A 17,734-nucleotide genomic window follows, 5' to 3' on the forward strand; every position below is an offset into this window, starting at 1 on the left:
GGGTAAAAAATCTAAAATGTGCCTTATTATTTATAATAATATAATATGACAGACATATGTTGCAAGTTGCAACTAACAGTAAATTAAATTTATATTAAATTAAATTTTAAATTTAAATTAAATTTTTAACGGGATTTGTAACATTAGATGTTGTGTTAATAAAAAATAAACAGTAAAATATTTACATAAATTTTAATAGTTAATTATATTATTTGTGAGTAGTTGCTTTTTGTAAATAAAATTAAATTTTTAATATTTTAATATTTAATAGAAAAAATTATATAGGTTTTTAAATGATTTGTTTTTAATATTACTAGAATGACATCAATTGTTTTAAATCAAGTTCGTAGATGTTTATATTTCTGGTATCTCCCTAGTTAAAAAAAAAAAAAAAAAAAATCGCTCAAGAATAGTCAAGGGAACCTCTATGGAGTGTTTTGAATATTTTACAACATGTGGTACTAGGTCTTGATTACAATGACATTCAATACTCTACAGCACACTACGGTAAAGAGTAATACTTTGGTCCTTGAGAATTTGTATGTGACATGCACAAGAAACGAAATAGGACCTTTGTTCTACGTCGATTTATGCATATCAGACCTTCCATCTGTCAAAGTTTTTTTTGTAATCAAAGTACAGACCGCATTTATTATACTATTAGAATGCAAATTAAGGATGTTTATTTTTTTGTCCAGATTTTGATATATATATATATACTAGCTGAACCCGGTGCGCTTCACTACCCCTTTAGATTGATATGCATTTAAAATTTTACGGATTTTTTGAAATCAGAAAGAAATCAAATTCAAAAATTTAAAGTAAAGTATTTATTGTAATGCTTCAGGATATACAATGTTTTTGTTTTTCCTTCAGGGGCGTAAACAACAAATCGGCCGGTCTACCAACACGTGAACATACAACGTAGAGCTGACCATGAGAAAAGCAAGAACATGCTAAATTTAGGCCGCATACACGAAGATTCTGTCCTTGGGATTTATTTATAGTCATTGCAAATGCCAAACGTACAGGAAACTGCAATCTTTAAAAATTGAAGGGCGTTTCTGTTGCTATTAGCAACAGCAGTACATCTGAACCTATATACTTCCCAGTAATAATCGTTGCCTCAATTAAATAGTTATGTAGTTTTTTACTGTACCATTGCATAGGCGAGGTCGGTCTATGTTTCTTAATAAAATAATAGGAACACCAACTTTTAGCACTACATTATGTGGTGGAAAGCCTGGAAGATCCAACGAATTTAGGAATTCAACTGGATAGGTAACCGCGTCGTCTTCAGTTGCCACAGTATCAATGTATTTGTACGTTCGTGCATTTCCTGAAATTCTATTGACTGAAATTCTTTCAATATAATTTACCAATTTGTTTTGTAGACCAATTTCCGCCACATATTCCAAATTTCATAGAAAGTGGGCTTACATAGCGTGTTTGGTGCATCAAATACATGAAATCAGCCGAAAATATATATGGGAGCTATATGTTAATCTGAACCGATTTCAATATAATTTAACAATTTTTTTTTTTGTAGATCAATTTCCGCCACATATTTCAAATTTCATTGAAATTGGACATACATAAGGTGTTTATTGCATAAAATACATGAAATCGGCCAAAAATATGTATTGGAGGTACATATATCCAAATCTGATCCGATTTCATTATAATTTGGCAAACTAATTTCTAGGATCAATTCGTCAAAGATTCCAAATTTCGTCAAAATTGAACATACATGGCGTGTTCGGTGTAGAAAATACATGAAATCGGCCGAAAATATATGTATATGGGAGCTATATCCCAATCTGAACCGATTTCAAAATTGTTTGGAACATTTATTTCTACAATAAATTCCGTCACTCATTCCAAATTTCATTGGAATTCGGCATACAAAACGTGTTTTATGCATCAAATGCATTAAATCGGCCGAAAATATATATCTAAATCTGAGCCGATTTCAAATTACTTTGGCAAATTTATTTTTAGACCCAATTCCGTCACACATTCCAAATTTGAAGACTGTATCGATAATCGTTCGTTAGATATCAGCATACAAAGTCTACATTTTTTGGAGGTACTTTTCGATCCTGAGGCTATATCTTCAGATCGGGGCGGAATTTTTAAGAATTATATAGCCTGTGACACTTTCAGGCCATGTGGTAATATACTCTAAAAGTTTCAGGAAGATCGGTTCAGCGGTTTTTGAGTCCATAAACTTCAAACAAACAAACGTACAAACATTTTCCTCTTTTATAGATATAGATACCGCACAAATTTCATTGAAATAAATATGGGAGCTATAGTCAAATCAACACCGATTTCAATAATTATTTCTACACCAAATTTAGTTACACATTGTCCATACATAGCGTCTTTGGGGCATCAAATACATGAAATCGGCCGAAAATATATATAGGAGCTATATCCAAATCAGAACCGATTTCAATATAATTTGGCATACTCATTTCTACAACAAATTTAGTCACACATTCCAAATTTCATTGAAATTGGACATACATAGTGGGTTGGGTGCATCAAATACATGAAATCGGCCGAAAATATATATAGGAGCTATATCCAAATCTGAACCCATTTCAACATAATTTGGCATACTCATTTCTACAACAAATTTAGTCACACATTCCAAATTTCGTTGAAATTGGACATACATAGTGGGTTGGGTGCATCAAATATATGAAATCGGCCGAAAATATATATAGGAGCTATATCCGAATCTGAACCGATTTCAGTATAATTTGGCATACTCATTTCTACAACAAATTTAGTCACACATTCAAAATTTCATTGAAATTGGACATACATAGTGGGTTGGGTGCATCAAATACATGAAATCGGCCGAAAATAGATATGTAGGAGCTATATCCAAATCTGAACCGATTTCAATATAATTTGGCATACTCATTTCTACAATAAATGTAGTCACACATTCCAAATTTCATTGAAATTGGACATACATAGTGGGTTGGGTGCATCAAATACATGAAATCGGCCGAAAATATATATAGAAGCTATATCCAAATCTGAACCGATTTCAATATAATTTTGCATACTCATTTCTACAACAAATTTAGTCACACATTCCAAATTTCATTGAAATTGGACATACATAGTGGGCTGGGTGCATCAAATACATGAAATCGGCCGAAAATATATATATAGGACCTATATCCAAATCTGAACCGATTTCAACATAATTTGGCATACTCATTTCTACGACAAATTTAGTCACACATTCCAAATTTCATGGAAATCGGACATATATAGCGTGTTTGGTAAATCAAATACTTGAAATCGGACGAAAATATATATGGGAGCTATATCCAAATCTGGACCGATTTCGATATATTTGGGCACATTTATTTTTAGGCTAAAATCCATCACACATTTCAAATTTGGAGTTTGTATCTGTAACCGTTCTATAGATATTTGCATACAAAATTTAAATTTTTTGGAGGTACCTCCGATTCTGATGCTATATCTCCGGATCAGAGCGGAATTTCAAAACTTTTTATAGCCTATGTTACTTTCAGGCGATGTAGTAATATACCCTGAAAATTTCAGCAAGATCGGTTCAGCGGTTTTTGAGTCTATAAATTTCAAACAAACAAACAAACATTTTTCTATTTTATATATATATATATATATATATATATATATATATATATATATATATATTCTTATCCAAGCCTTTCGTGGCCGTTCTGGTCTTTGGTGGTCTTGAGGATTCCAGTGTAAGGCTAATTTTGATTGATGATCCCTGTACCATATTTTAATGAACTTTTGCCTAAGATTAGATAAAATCTTAATTATAAGTTGAAAAAGCTTTAAAAGTTTTCATATATGAGCTTTTTTGAAAAAAATTTGAAGTCACTTTAAGCACATATATGGCTCAAAAAAAGCTTTAAAACCACACGACATAACCAAAATGACATAAGCTTTTGTTTTTCACCAATTTTATCACCATATCATAACATATATATCATTTTATATCATACATAACATTATTCCATGTATCATATAAGTTAATAAATAAATTATTTTTGGCATTAATAGCCAAAAGTTCATTCATTCTTGCTACAATAACTGATTTTGGAGAAAAAGGAGAAAAAAAGTCATAACCCTAATGTAAGTGCCGAGTGTTCTTTTAAGGTATCAGTTTATGAACGTTTGCAATTTGTATACCCTCCACCATAATATGGAGGGTATAATTAAATTTATCTATAAAGTATATATATTCTTGATCAGGGTAAAATTCTGTCCGTCTGTCCGTCCGTCTGTTGAAATCAAGATACAGCTCGAAATTTTAAAGATAGAGCTTTGTTATTTGGTAAAGAAGTTTCTAATACTCCTAGGGTGTTTGGTATTGCAAATGGACTATATCGGTTCACGTTTTGATACAGCGGCACCTCCCGATTTTCGGTATTCACACCAAAATGGCTGAAATTTGGTATATGTCGGTATACGTCCACGCTTTCATATAACCCCCATAGAACGGTACCACCCGATTTTCGGTATTTTTAAAGTTTAGCTTCATTATCACAGCGAAATGTATAGCCCCCATAGAACTGTACCTCTCGATTTGCGGTATTTTGAAAGTTGTGGCCTCAATATTCCACCGAAGTGGCTGCAATTTGGTATTTAGTCTTCATTTGGGGTAGAAAAGTTTCCATATGAAATTTGTCGGTATAGGTCCACGCCTTCATATAGCCGACGTAGAACGGAACCTCCCGATTTTCGGTATGGTTGTGGCCTCAATATTCGAAATGGCTGAAATTTGGTATTTAGTTGTTTGTATAAAACTTTCTCCCAGAAATATGTAGGTCCATGCCTTAATATAGCCCCCATAGAACGGTACCTCCTGATTTTCGGTATTTTGAAGGTTATGGCCACAATAATCTTTCGAAAGGGCAGAAATTTGAAATTTAGTCTTCAATATTTCCCTCTAAATGTATGGGTATAATCCACGTCTTCATATAGCCCCATAGGACGGTACTTCCCAATTTGCGGTATTTTGAAGGTTGTGACCATAATAGTCCACCGAAATGGTATTTAGTCTTCTGAAATTTAGTATTTAGTCTCCATTTGGGGAATAAAACTTTCCGTGTGAAATTCGTCGGTTTAGGTCCACGCCTTCATATAGTTACCCGCGGCCAATATATACACAGAATCCAGCGAAGGCAGCGATTAACGAAAACTTGTAATTGTTTCCTAGCGCCATTTATGACTTTCCACGTGTGGTACTTCCATACAACAAGACAGATTTGACTGTGGATTCGAATATTCTGAGCATTGTTCATAGGTTTAAGCTGTTTTTGTTTTTGCCGAATTTGAGTCAGCATTCCAAAAGCTGCTATAGCTTTACTAATTTTGCTTCTAAATCTACGTCTGTATCACCATCCGGATCCAAAAAACTTTCCAGGGAACAAAATTGATCAACTGACACATAGCTTTGACCTCCTGCGTGTATATGTTGTTCGGTGTTGAACTTAATATTTATGTATTTGGTTTTTCCTGAATTTATTTATAGGTTATGTCTTTCCGGTTATCTTGGACGTTTGTGACAGATTGTGTTAGGTCTCTGGCACTGTTTGACCGTAAATGTCTGGCTCTGTTTGACCGTAAATGTCATCAGCATAAGCCAAATAATTTAAAAGTGTGTTATCTAATCGTCATACCTTTCGATCAAACGGAGTTGTAGATAGTACGTACTCGATGACAAGCAAAAATAAGATAGGCGAGATAATGTGGCCTTGTCTTACTCTACTCACAAATTGAAAATATTGGGACAAATTTCCTTTATGTAAAACATAGCTGTTTGCGCCACTGTAGCCTACTCTCTCTAAATTAAATGCAACACTTTGCACAAAAATTAAAGGGATGGTATTTTTAGGGCCCAAACACGAGCACCCACTGGCATCGGAGACTTCGGTTAAGCTTGGCGTTATTGGTCGTATCCTTGAGATAATGTTGTTTATTTGCTGACTCATCCTTTACGAGGTGTTGAAGCGGCATATTACGGTTTACCAATCCTTTGGTGAGCCCGAATACTGTACGGGAGTTACCAATGTTTGCTGCCTTTTATGCTTCATTTGCCAACTTATCAATATGGTTGCGTTTACCTCTTCTGACTGAACGCTGTGCTGTGCAGTCTGTCTGTCAGGCAGGGTGGAGCGCACGATAACTCTCAAACGGATGAACCAATTTGGTCACGTTATACCTGTTGAACGGAACAACCGTAGAAACTTTAGATCTCCTAATATTTTGTCCAATTGTAACTTTACTTCAGAATTGGTTCATATCCTTATTCTCCTTAGGGTACCTCTCCCACATTTTTGTTAAGGTGAAGTTTAGGATCTGTTCGAAGATCCTTTGGAAAATTACACCGATGCTACTCTTTGTGTCCTTCCTGACATAGTAGTCCAAAATTTATACGGTGACCAACTGAAATGACTGGTGGGCACAATTTCTATCGCAAGAAATGACTCACAAAATAAGATCCACTTTCAAAATGGACTATATTGGGCTCCATTTCTTTATGTACATCCTCAGCAACACTTTTGAGCTTCAAAACAAATATACATATAATTTTTTGTCGGCAAGTACATACTTCTAAAAGGGGCCACAAAATCTGTGTAGCCGGTATTAGATACGATATTATCAATGGATGAAAGTGCTGTCGGCAAATCGTTTTTACTTGTTGTATTCCAAGGAATGGTTTTTCTTCCTCTTGAAAAATGTCTAAAAATGGACATACAATTTTTTAACAACCCTCTTTCCCTCTGATTTTTTTTTTTTCAAAGCACACCAATAGAAAATTTTTTTTTTAATTTTCTATAAAATATTAAAAACAAATCATTTAAATATTAGTAAAAACAGAATATATAAAATATATATTTTTTATAAATTATTGTTAGCGTTCATATTTGAGTTTAAAATAGTAGAAGTACATATAAAAGTGTAGTATAAAGAAAAACCTTATATATTTTCCCAATCTAGACTATCATCTCTTCTAACTATCAAGTCTTTCTGATTCTAGTCCTCATATTTGATTTTCTTTCTTCTATTCCTATTTAAAAAATCAACTATCATTTATGTTTTCTTTTTTATGTAAATACCCTCTCTTCTCTGTGATTTTTTTCCAAATTCCATACAAACACCAAAACATGTGGAACTCAAAACTATGAAAACCAAAATTTTTGTCATAATTACTACCATTTGAATTTTGTTGTAAATATTTATTTTTCTTTGATTTTATGTTGTACGTTGTTTTTTTCTTTTTGTTGTTGTTCTATTTTTTATATTTTTTTCTTTAGGTGATACGACTACAAAAAATCTTACATGCTCCAACACCACCAGGTGGCGGTGTTACCATACAAGTAGGAACAACTTCCAATTCCACAGCAAATACGATTAGTCGCATTCATAGACTTAATCAAAATCAAAATAAACTTAAAGTGAGATTTATTTCAAGCAACTTTAAATCAAAAACCAAAAAAAAAAAGAAACCCCAAAACCTATTAATCAATATGTCGTCTTCTTTTTAACAAATGTTTTGTATTTTGCAAAAAAAAAAAAACAAATCACATGTTCGGAAATGTTTTATTCTTTGGTTTAGGTGGTTTGTTCCTTTCGTTTGTTACTCTTTGAATTTCATTTGCTCTTTCACTGGAAATGTTTTCGGATGTCTTTTCTATTTCTTTTTCAATTCGATTTTTTTGCGTTTTTGGTTAAAGTTCAATCTCATGACAAACTGTTTTTCGTTTCGTTCTCGTTTTTACATATTAATTTCGTTTTGACTTTTTTCTTCTAATCGAAGTTTTGAAATGAGTTTCGGCTTTTTAAAATGCTGGTTTATAATTTTTCATGTTCTAGAAAAAAATGCTTCGAAATACTAACTGCGATTTTTTCCAATATTTGGTATTTTTTATTAACATTACAAATTTCTTCATATCATTCTTTAAATAAGTGTGGCTTACAAGCAATGAAACCCAATACAAATGTCCTTACTAAACTATTATATAAACAAGGGCCAAGAAATATATTTATTTTTTGGCCACTAAAATAAGTACTTACGACTTTTAGTAGTAGTAAAAAACAACTAATTATATCTCGCGACAAAGTAATGGCTTGGTAAGGACATTTATAATGCGTTTTTTGGTGGGTTATGACACGGTAGATAATTTCCTACACATCAACAGTGACCCTAATGTAGAAATTCAGAATTCCAGCGCTAAACGTTTATAAAATACCTAAACCTGCTAATTTTAGAACAATTTAGCAAATTTCGGTGCACATATGTACGAACTTCCCTATCCTTCCCGAATTTCCCTGCCCACCATAAGGTGGAGAGTATATAAACTTTGTCAATGCATTTGTAACACATCGAAATATTCGTCAGTGACCCTATAAAGTATATGCATAAATACGTCTGCCTGTCAGTTGATATTAGGATTCAGCTCGCAATATCTAAAATAGAGCTTTATAATATGGTACAGAATTTTCTATAACATCTAGGATGTTCATTCGATACATCCTGATTTTCGACATTTTTAAAGCTTTAGCTTTCGACATTTTTAAAGCTTTATCCTACCGAAATAGCTGGGATTGGGGTATCCAAAATTCCAGTACAGAAAGGTCAATACTGACCCACGTTTTGTTACAGCCCCCATAGAAGGTATATACTGAACCACGCTTTTAATATATATGTAGCTGCAATAGAACGGTACCACCGATTTTCAGTATTTTTAATTTTCGCCAACGATAACGGCAAAATATTGGTAAAAAAACATTCCTTCAAAGAATTGTCGGTAAAGTTACAGCTTTTGATCGTTACCACCCTTTGGCATTTTCAAAGGTTTGGTATTTGGTCTATAAAATATTCACGCAGAGAATTGTCGGTATAGGTCCGTCCTTTCATATAGCCTCAATAGAATGGTACTTTTCGATTTCCGGTATTTTCAAGGCTGGCATTTGGAACATAGTATTTTTGGAGGTAAACTATATTCCTACAGGGAATGGTTCGTACAGGATCATGTTTATTTATTTCAAATATTTATTATAATAAAAATTACAATAAACCGCATTTTACTACTTCTGAAATGGCCAAATTAAGTATTTAGTCTTCGTTGGGTGTACAAATTATTGCCGCAGAAAAAAGTCGGCACAGGAACACGTCTTGATATAGCCTCCGTAGAACGGTACCTTCTGATTTTGGGAAAACCTTCAGGTTTTAACAAAATTATCCCAACCAAAATGGCAAAATGGCGATATTAAGTACTTTTATCAGCATTATACTGCTTCTTAAATGACCAAAATTTGGAATTTGGTCTTCGTTGGGTGTAAAAAGTATTCCCGCCGAGAATGGTGGGTACTGAACCACATCTTTATATAGCCCCCATAGAACAGTTCCTCCTGATTTTGGGAATTTTAAAGGCCCTGTGAAACAGTTTACGAGGGTATATATATACACATTACAGTTTACGAGGGTATATACACTTTTATACGGGCAAAATGTGCCTCATCGAAATAATGATTTTAGACCCTAAGTATGTTTGGACGAAATACATTTCAGACAATTTGGAGTAGATTTAACCATGTCCGTCCGTTTTTGGCTTTGGTAATATTTTCTTCAAACTTAGTTCATGTTCGAAGATAGGTTATATCAGTCAAGTCCTTCCGGTACCTCCCCCACAAAAGTTCGAAAATGTTCGGAAAATTTGTACGCACGATAACTCTTGAAGGGAGCAACCGATTTGCTCCATACTTTGCACATCGTGGAATTTCTACCAGACATAAATGAGGTTCCAATATGGACTCGGTCCACTCCTTGGGGTACCTCCCACACAAATTTTTTGAAATGTTCAGTTTAGGACTTGCTCTCGAATAGCTTCGATTTTTGTTGTAACAACTTGTATTCACTGTTCCACTGTCAGGGGCAAGTCCATACTTCCTGATATGATAGCCAGAAAGAGTGTAGAGTGTAGTGGTTTGAGCGCAAGATAACTCTCGAACGGATCAACCGATTTGGTCCAAAATTTGGCCTTCTTATATTTTGCCCAAACATAGTTTAAGTTCGAAGATAAGCCATATCGGTACAATCCTTCAGGTACCTCCCCCACAAAAGTTCAAAAATTGTGCGCACAATATCTTTTGAAGGGAGTGACCGATTTGGTCCATACTTTACACATCCTAATATATCCACCAAATATAGATCAGGTTCGAATGTTTATTATATTTGTCCATTACTTCGGGTACCTCCCACACAAATTTTCAGATGAGTTCACCTTAAGACCTGCTCTCGAATCACCTAGATTTTTGTTGAACCCGCTTTGATTCGCTCCATCCATTGCGACGGTAAAAGTGTTTTTCAGTGGCAAGTCCATACTTCTTGAGAAAACAGCCCGAAAGGTGTAAAAACTCCTATGGCATCATGTGTAGTGGCTGGAGAGCACGATAACGAACACGAACTGATCAACCGATGTTTTCCCAGATTTGACCTTATTCATATTTTGTACAAACTTAGTTTCAATTCGAAGATGGGCAATACAACACATCCTCCGGTACTCCCCCTTTTTTTTAAAAACAAGTCACTAAAATGATATGCACGATATCTCTCGAACGGGGCAACCAATTTGGTTCAAACTTTGGATCTCCAAATTTAGTTTAACTTGTAAGGGTGTGTCTGCTGTTCGTTGTGATCCTGTTTACAGCGATATTATGTTTTTCGTGGACAAGTGCATGCTTCCTGGCATACTGGTCCACAAGTTATACGATAACCCACTGAAATGACTTTTGGGCGCGATATCTATCGAAAAGATATGACTCCCAAAATAAGATCCACTTCAATGATAGACTATGTCGGTCCATTCCTTCAAGTACCTCCCTCACAACACTTTTGAACTTTAATGCTAATTCACATTTTTGTCGGCAAATTCAAATGTCCAAAAAGGTCCACACAATTCTGAAAAGACCCTAAATACATTCGATCTGTCCGTAGATGAAAGTTTCAATTCACATAGGGCTGTGGTATATCTGTTTCGGCAAAGCCGACTCATACTTTTTTACTAGTTTATGTATCAGTCACCAAAACTTCGTGGGTAGTCCTCAAAAAGAATTTCCAACGCTATGACACCGATGTGCAAGTTGGCGGATTTGGAACTAGCTTGTAGCAACTGCTGTTGTAAAATTACACTGAAATACAAGTCTTCCATTTCCAACAGGGTATACTAAAGAGAGCGGGTATTAATGATAAAGTGTATATTGCTTATTGCGAGGCTGTTCCCTTATGACTTTAAGGGGTCTCTTGGTAGAACTTATTGTGTGATGTTGTATTATTTACGGGAACGTTCGCTCCTTTAATGGATGTTAAATTATTTACTTTGACCGGCCTCGCTCGTTCAACTGAAGTACGAGAGCTGAACGATATCTATCTGGCCTAAGAATGAAAACGCGAACATTTACCATCAAAAATTGTTTTATTGTTTTCTTAAGTAGTCTCTTGATATTCTCCTTTTTATGCGCTCAAACCAATTGTTGAATCCCTTTTTCCACTCCGATGTAGACACCTCTAAAACATGTTTTTGAACCGTTGACCACGCCTTTTTCTTCATATGCTGGAAACAAATAAAGTCATTGGATCCGCAGTCAGGGCGTCAGTACGGCGGGTGACCCATCCATTCCACGATTTGTCCAGTCAAACAGGCGCTGGTTTGAATCGATGTGTGAAAGCTCACATTGCCATGATACAGAGCAGGGACGCGCTTCTTTGCAAAGATAGTAAAGTAAGGGGCGCCCACTGGGTTGTTTTTGCATTTGCTTCGCTCTCTCACTTACAGTGTAAGTGAATGACAATAAACAATAAACATCATGTGGTTGTTGTTTTCTTCACTGATACATACACACATACTAAAACATTGATGGAAATTCTTGGGCGACGCTGATGCAGAGTGATTCCTCTTCTCTTGTTCGATTTTCGAATTTCTCGGGAGACAAACAAATTGTAGTGTACCACTCCGAATTAACGTTCATACATTTCTGATGCCGTATAGTCGCCACACGGTCAGTTTTGCCGAAGAAACATGCGACCATTTGCTTCGAAGTGCTTCTTATATGATCATCTTTCGTTAGATTTGACTCGCTTTCGAAGACCTAGACGGTCAATTCCTGATTTATTTCGGCTCCTAAGTATAGATCCAAGATTCGTCTGTCAGATCTTATAAACGTCGTTTGAAGCACAACGATCGTTTTTATTTACAATTTTGTTTGCACCAATCCACAAGAGCCTCTCTTTGTGCGACTGTCCAATTTTGCTGGATCTAACGAGAAAATTCCATTTTTGCGGCCAGGTTTTCATGCAATATCAAATGTTAGTTGGTGGAAGAAATGCGCAAGGTATTAACATGGGGTGCCACCGTGGTGCAATGGTAAGCACACCCGCCTTGCACACATAAGGTCGTGGGTTCGATTCCCCGGCCAGGCAACATCAAAACACTTTTCAACGGTGGCAAAATACCCCTCAGTAATGTTGGCGACATTTCCTGAGTATTTCAGCCATGTAAAACTTCTCTACAAAAGTGGTGTCTTAGACACGCCGTTCGGACTCGGCAATAAACTGTTGGTCCCATATCATTGAGGTAATATGAATCGGGGTACACTCATTGATATGAGAAAAGGCTAGTTTTTACTGTTATTGAGATATAGAAGCTTAAATTAGGACAATGGATTGACTGTATCGCCTCCTTATGAAATGAAAACGGCTTACACCAGGGAAGTTTTTGCGGATTTTGAAACAGCAATGTTCATTAATGAGAAAAATCCAAAAACAAGAAAAAATTGCTGGAGGGATTTCTAAATAAATAGCGATAAAAATTCAAATTTTTAGGGTTTTTTAGGTTTTCGTTATTTTGCTTGGAAACCGCAAGTCCTATCCAAATGTGACTAAAGAAAATGTTGTAGCTGTGAAAATTCTCTACAAGATTGGCCGATTGATATTTTCCTAGGTTTTACTATTTCTGAGATATAGAGGTTCAAATCAAACTTTCAGATTTTTTTCTTATTACTTCAGAATTTAGCTTGAAAACTGCGAGTCCTATCGAAATGGGACTAAAGAATATGTTGTAGCTGTAAAAGTTCTCTACAAGATTAGCTTTCGTACTTTTTTCCTAGGTTGTACCATTTTTAAGATACCTACTTACTTACTTAGCTGGCCCATTACAGAACATTTGTTCCATAGACCGAAATAAGAAAAGATCTCCAATTCTCTCTGTTTAGTGCTTCGCTTTTTGGAATACCGCGCCTTGTCATCTCGTCATCCACTTGTTTGCGCCATCTATTCTTTGGCCAGCCAATTCTGCGTGCACCGCCATGTAGCTCGAATTTATAAGCCTTTTAGCGGGTTCATCATCGCTCATTCTGCAATCGCTGCATCCCGATACGTTTAACTATATTGATGTCGTTGTATAGCAGATACAGCTCGTGGTTCATACTACGTCGATATTCACCGTCAACGCAGATCGGTCCGTAGATCTGTCGAAGAATTTTTCTCTCAAACACGCCAAGCACTGCCTTATCTGCTTGCGCAAGTATCCAGGCTTCGGAACCATACATCAGTACGGGTAGTATCAGTGTTTTGTAAAGCGTTATTTTTGTTTGACGAGGTGTGACTTTGTTTTTAAAGTACTTACTTAAGCCAAAGTAGCATCTGTTGGCCAATACAATTCTTCTTTTTATTTCACAACTGATGTCGTTTGTTGTGTTTACGGCGGTGCCGAGGTATACGAAGTATTTTACTACCTCAAAATTATAGCAACCAACTTCAACAGTTGGTCCTATCTCAATGGACGCATTGCGCGTCGACACCATCAACTTGGTCTTCTCGCCGTTTACCGCCAGACCCACTTTAGCAGATTCTCCTTCTACCTTCATTAAGGTATCGGTTACTTCTTTTACTGATGGTCCCATGATGTCTATATCATCAGCATAAGCAAGTAACATGTGGCTATTGGTGAAGATTGTGCCACTTCTTTTGACGTTTGCCTCTCGTATAGCCTTTTCTAGCAGGATATTGAAAAGATCACACGAAAGGCTGTCTCCTTGCCTGAAACCTCTTTTGGTACAAAACTCTTCGGAGAGGTTCTTTCCTATTTTAACTGAAGATCTTGAAGATCAGTTAGAGTCATTTTACAAAGCCGAATGAGCTTTGCGGGAATACCAAATTCAGACATTGCTTGGAATAACTTTGTACGTAGCGGGCTGTCGAAGGCTGCTTTATAATCGACAAAAAGGTGGTAGGTGTCGATATGCATATCTTGGGTCTTCTCCAGGATTTGACGCAGAGTAAATATCTGGTCAATGGTGGACTTGCCAGGTCTAAAGCAGCATTGGTATGGTCCAATTATTTCGTTGACCATGGGCTTTAGTCGTTCGAATAATATTCCTCACACTATCTTGTAGGCGATAGGGAGAAGACTTATGCCCCTATAGTTGGAGCATAAAGTCTTATTTTTGAGATATATAAGTTTAATTTGGGAAATTGCAGTCATGACATTGTTTTCAATCCGTTCCAGTCAATCCATAGTCCTAATTTGAGCTTCTATATCTCAATAACGGTAAAAACTGCAAAGATATCATAAAGGTCCAAGAAAAATCGTGAAAACCTAAAAACCCTTAAAAATATCAACTTGAATCGGGATTTATTTAAAAAACGCTCCGGCGATTTTTTGTTTTTTGATTTTTTCTTCTATGAACATATTAGTTTCAGAATCCGCAAAAACTTCCAAGGTGTAAGTACCTTTCATTTAAATTTGATTCAAGAGAACCGTGCGGCCGATTTTTGGCGACCCTCACGACCTTCGTTTTTTTTCTACTAGTGCCGGCCACGAATAAATTCACTTAACCTGTTTTTCATTGAGTACGTATAGGCTAAAAACTGTCAAACTGTCAACAAAAATTTTCAAAAGGCGCCTGGCAACAAGCGATGTTGCCTGGCTAGATAGTTTTCGTGCAGCCCTCGTATTTCGCACTTTTTTCTGATATTTTCCTTTCATGTATGGAGGCTGAACTATCGATGATTCTTTATGAATACAGGAGTTAAAGATCTGAAATACTGAGACATACTGAAATACAAAACTAAAAATAGCATTCTACAAAATATACTAAAATGTCCAAAACTTTACTCCTCACTGAACTCTGTCATATCTCTACGTAGATAACAATATTCACTTATGTAACAAATAAAACGTATCCATCTGAGGTAAATGACCTAACTGTACAAGTTAAAATAGATATTGGAAGATAATCGCAGTTTACGGTTTATACTTAAACCGTTGTATGTCATTGTTTCTTTAAGAAAATGCATGTTATTTAGTTTGCATGCTCCCCACCTTTTTTGTTTAGGTTTGTAACTTGTTCATAGAATATATTCTTTAAGTTTTATATACATTTATTATGTACATATGTACATAATCTCACCATAATGGTTGCTGCCACTGTACGGATTTCCATTTTAATTAGATGCATGTAATATTTATTTGTACTAACAACAAAATTGTTTATTCGTTTTTTAAGTAAAAATCTATTTTATTAATACCGATTTGCAAATAAATCCGTTTGGAGCCTTAGTGTCTTTCCAAAGGCAATGCAAGAGAAATACATCAACAAAAATTAAGAAATAATGCAAGACTCCTGCAGTGTTTTGCCAACATTAGTTCTTAGATTTAGATACTTTCTTTGATGTAAAGTGCTAAAAACGGAAGTCCTGCAAATGGGTTTTAATATCCTTTGAGTTATGGGTGTAAAGTTTGAAGTTGTTTTTTTTCTTCTTTTTATTTTAAATAATATTTTCTTCTTCTAATAAATTTCTCCATTTTAAGAGTTTTTGTTGAATTTTTAATTACCATTATTTATTAATAAAAATATTAATTTTGTTTCTCCCAAATTTTTTTCACTTTCTCTCTTTCTCGTCTCTTGTATGTTTCTATCTTCCCATCCGCCAATCAATCGACCAACCAAACACATCCAAACTTTTCATTTCAATTGATTCGGTTACCATAAAAACAAAACTAATTGCCAAACAAACACCCACCCACCTCCAAACCCCAACCAATTAGTCAAAAGTTACGGACAAATTCAAACGACCCTTTCGCAAGCGTCACTCATCGGTCCATCATCAACCAACAAATCGTGTTAATCGGTTCCTTTCACAAGCAATCAATGCCCGTTCGGTGGACTGTGACAAATCGGAACATGTCGATCGTATTACATTGCGTTTTCGCGAAAGCGACAAAGAACGTGAATATCGCAAAGATTTCGACTTGGGCTTTACCACCGCCATGGGTTGTTCGCTGCTGCTGTTGATATTGGGCGCAGCATTGCAGGTGACTGCTTTGCCAAGGACCTTGATATTGTTGTTACTTTTTCTAACCGCTTTCGTATGGGTCAGTGCCATATTGATGTTATTACTGGCCGTACGTTTGAAATGGATTGTTTGGGATTTGTCACAGAGTTTTACGCTGCGCATGGCGATTACGATATTTACGGTGATTCTGATCTATTCGGTGGGCCAGGTTAATGTGGTAAGTATTGTGAATTATACAATATATATTTATACTTATTAATTTAATTTATAACAATAAAAAATAAAATAAAATAAAATAAAAAAATACCACAACAGTACCATGTGGGAAATAATCGCACAACATTCCTTTAAAAAATGTTCTACACAGCTGTTCCTAGGTATTTCTATACCCTACCCCATAGTATAGAGCGTATATTAAGTTTGTTTTTCTTTTGTAACGCATTGAAATAATCTATTGCGACCTTATTGAGTATATATGAGTATATATTTTTTTGATCAGGATAAAAATCCGACCCGATCTTACCAACTCTGCCTATGCCTCTGGTGTAATCACTCTATCGTCCGCAATTATTGAGCTAGAATGCTATATTTTTGCAACCGAGTGTATTTTTTGCATAAGCAAGTCAAGTTCCACTATGGGCTATATCGGTCCCCTTTTTGGTATAGTCTCCATATAACGGTACCTCCAAATTTTCGGTAATATGGGGATTTTAGCTACAATTTTTAACCGAACTAGGTGTAATTTAACATTTGAGGCTCTCAGTGGTCACAAAACTTTTCCCACACAAATTGTCAATATAGGTTCATGTTTTGGTAGAATCCGCATATAACGTTACCCTCGGATTTTAGGCATTTTGAGTTTTGTAGCTGCATTTTTTAGGCGAAATAATAGTTATTTAATATTTGAGGTTCCTAGTGATCAAAAAATTTCACCACCAAAAATTGTGAACATAGGTGGTCCATGTTATGGTATAGGCCCCATATAACGATAGTTTCCGATTTTACGTATTTTTAAGATACTAGCCAAATTTTTTTGACCGAATTAAGGTTCTCAGTGCTAAGAAAACTTCTCCAGCACAAACGGTCAACATTGATCGACGTTTTGATACAACCCCCATATAGCGGTACCTCCAGATTTTCGATATTTTAAGAATTTTAGCTGCTTTTTTGTCCGAACTGGGTGTTAATAACCACATAAAATCAGAGAACGTCTCCATCAAAAATTGTAAACATAGGTCCATTTTAGATTTGGGCCCCATTTAAAGGCACCCCCGGATTTTAGGTATTTCGAGGATTTTAGCTTAAATTTTTAATCGAACTGGCTGTAATTTGACGTTAGAGGTA

The 17,734-nt window shown here is 35.4% G+C and overlaps 1 protein-coding gene across 10 annotated transcripts in view; it reads left to right on the forward strand.

Moving 5' to 3' along the window:
• Positions 1-17,734, forward strand: part of rut (adenylate cyclase rutabaga) — a 318,097-nt gene that overhangs the window by 277,403 nt on the left and 22,960 nt on the right. For 5 of the 10 annotated variants that reach the window (XM_073972872.1, XM_073972874.1, XM_073972875.1 and 2 more), the window contains exon 12: positions 16,143-16,607. In XM_073972872.1, coding sequence (XP_073828973.1) covers positions 16,143-16,607 — 465 coding nt within the window. Of the gene's footprint in view, positions 1-7,349; positions 7,491-16,142; positions 16,608-17,734 lie in introns of all 10 variants that reach the window. The other 5 variants (XM_073972869.1, XM_073972871.1, XM_073972873.1 and 2 more) reach the window with 2 other exon arrangements.

The sequence above is a fragment of the Musca autumnalis genome, unplaced genomic scaffold, assembly GCF_047663935.1.
Source record: "Musca autumnalis isolate F117 unplaced genomic scaffold, ASM4766393v1 scaffold_3, whole genome shotgun sequence".
NCBI classification, from domain to species: domain Eukaryota; kingdom Metazoa; phylum Arthropoda; class Insecta; order Diptera; family Muscidae; genus Musca; species Musca autumnalis.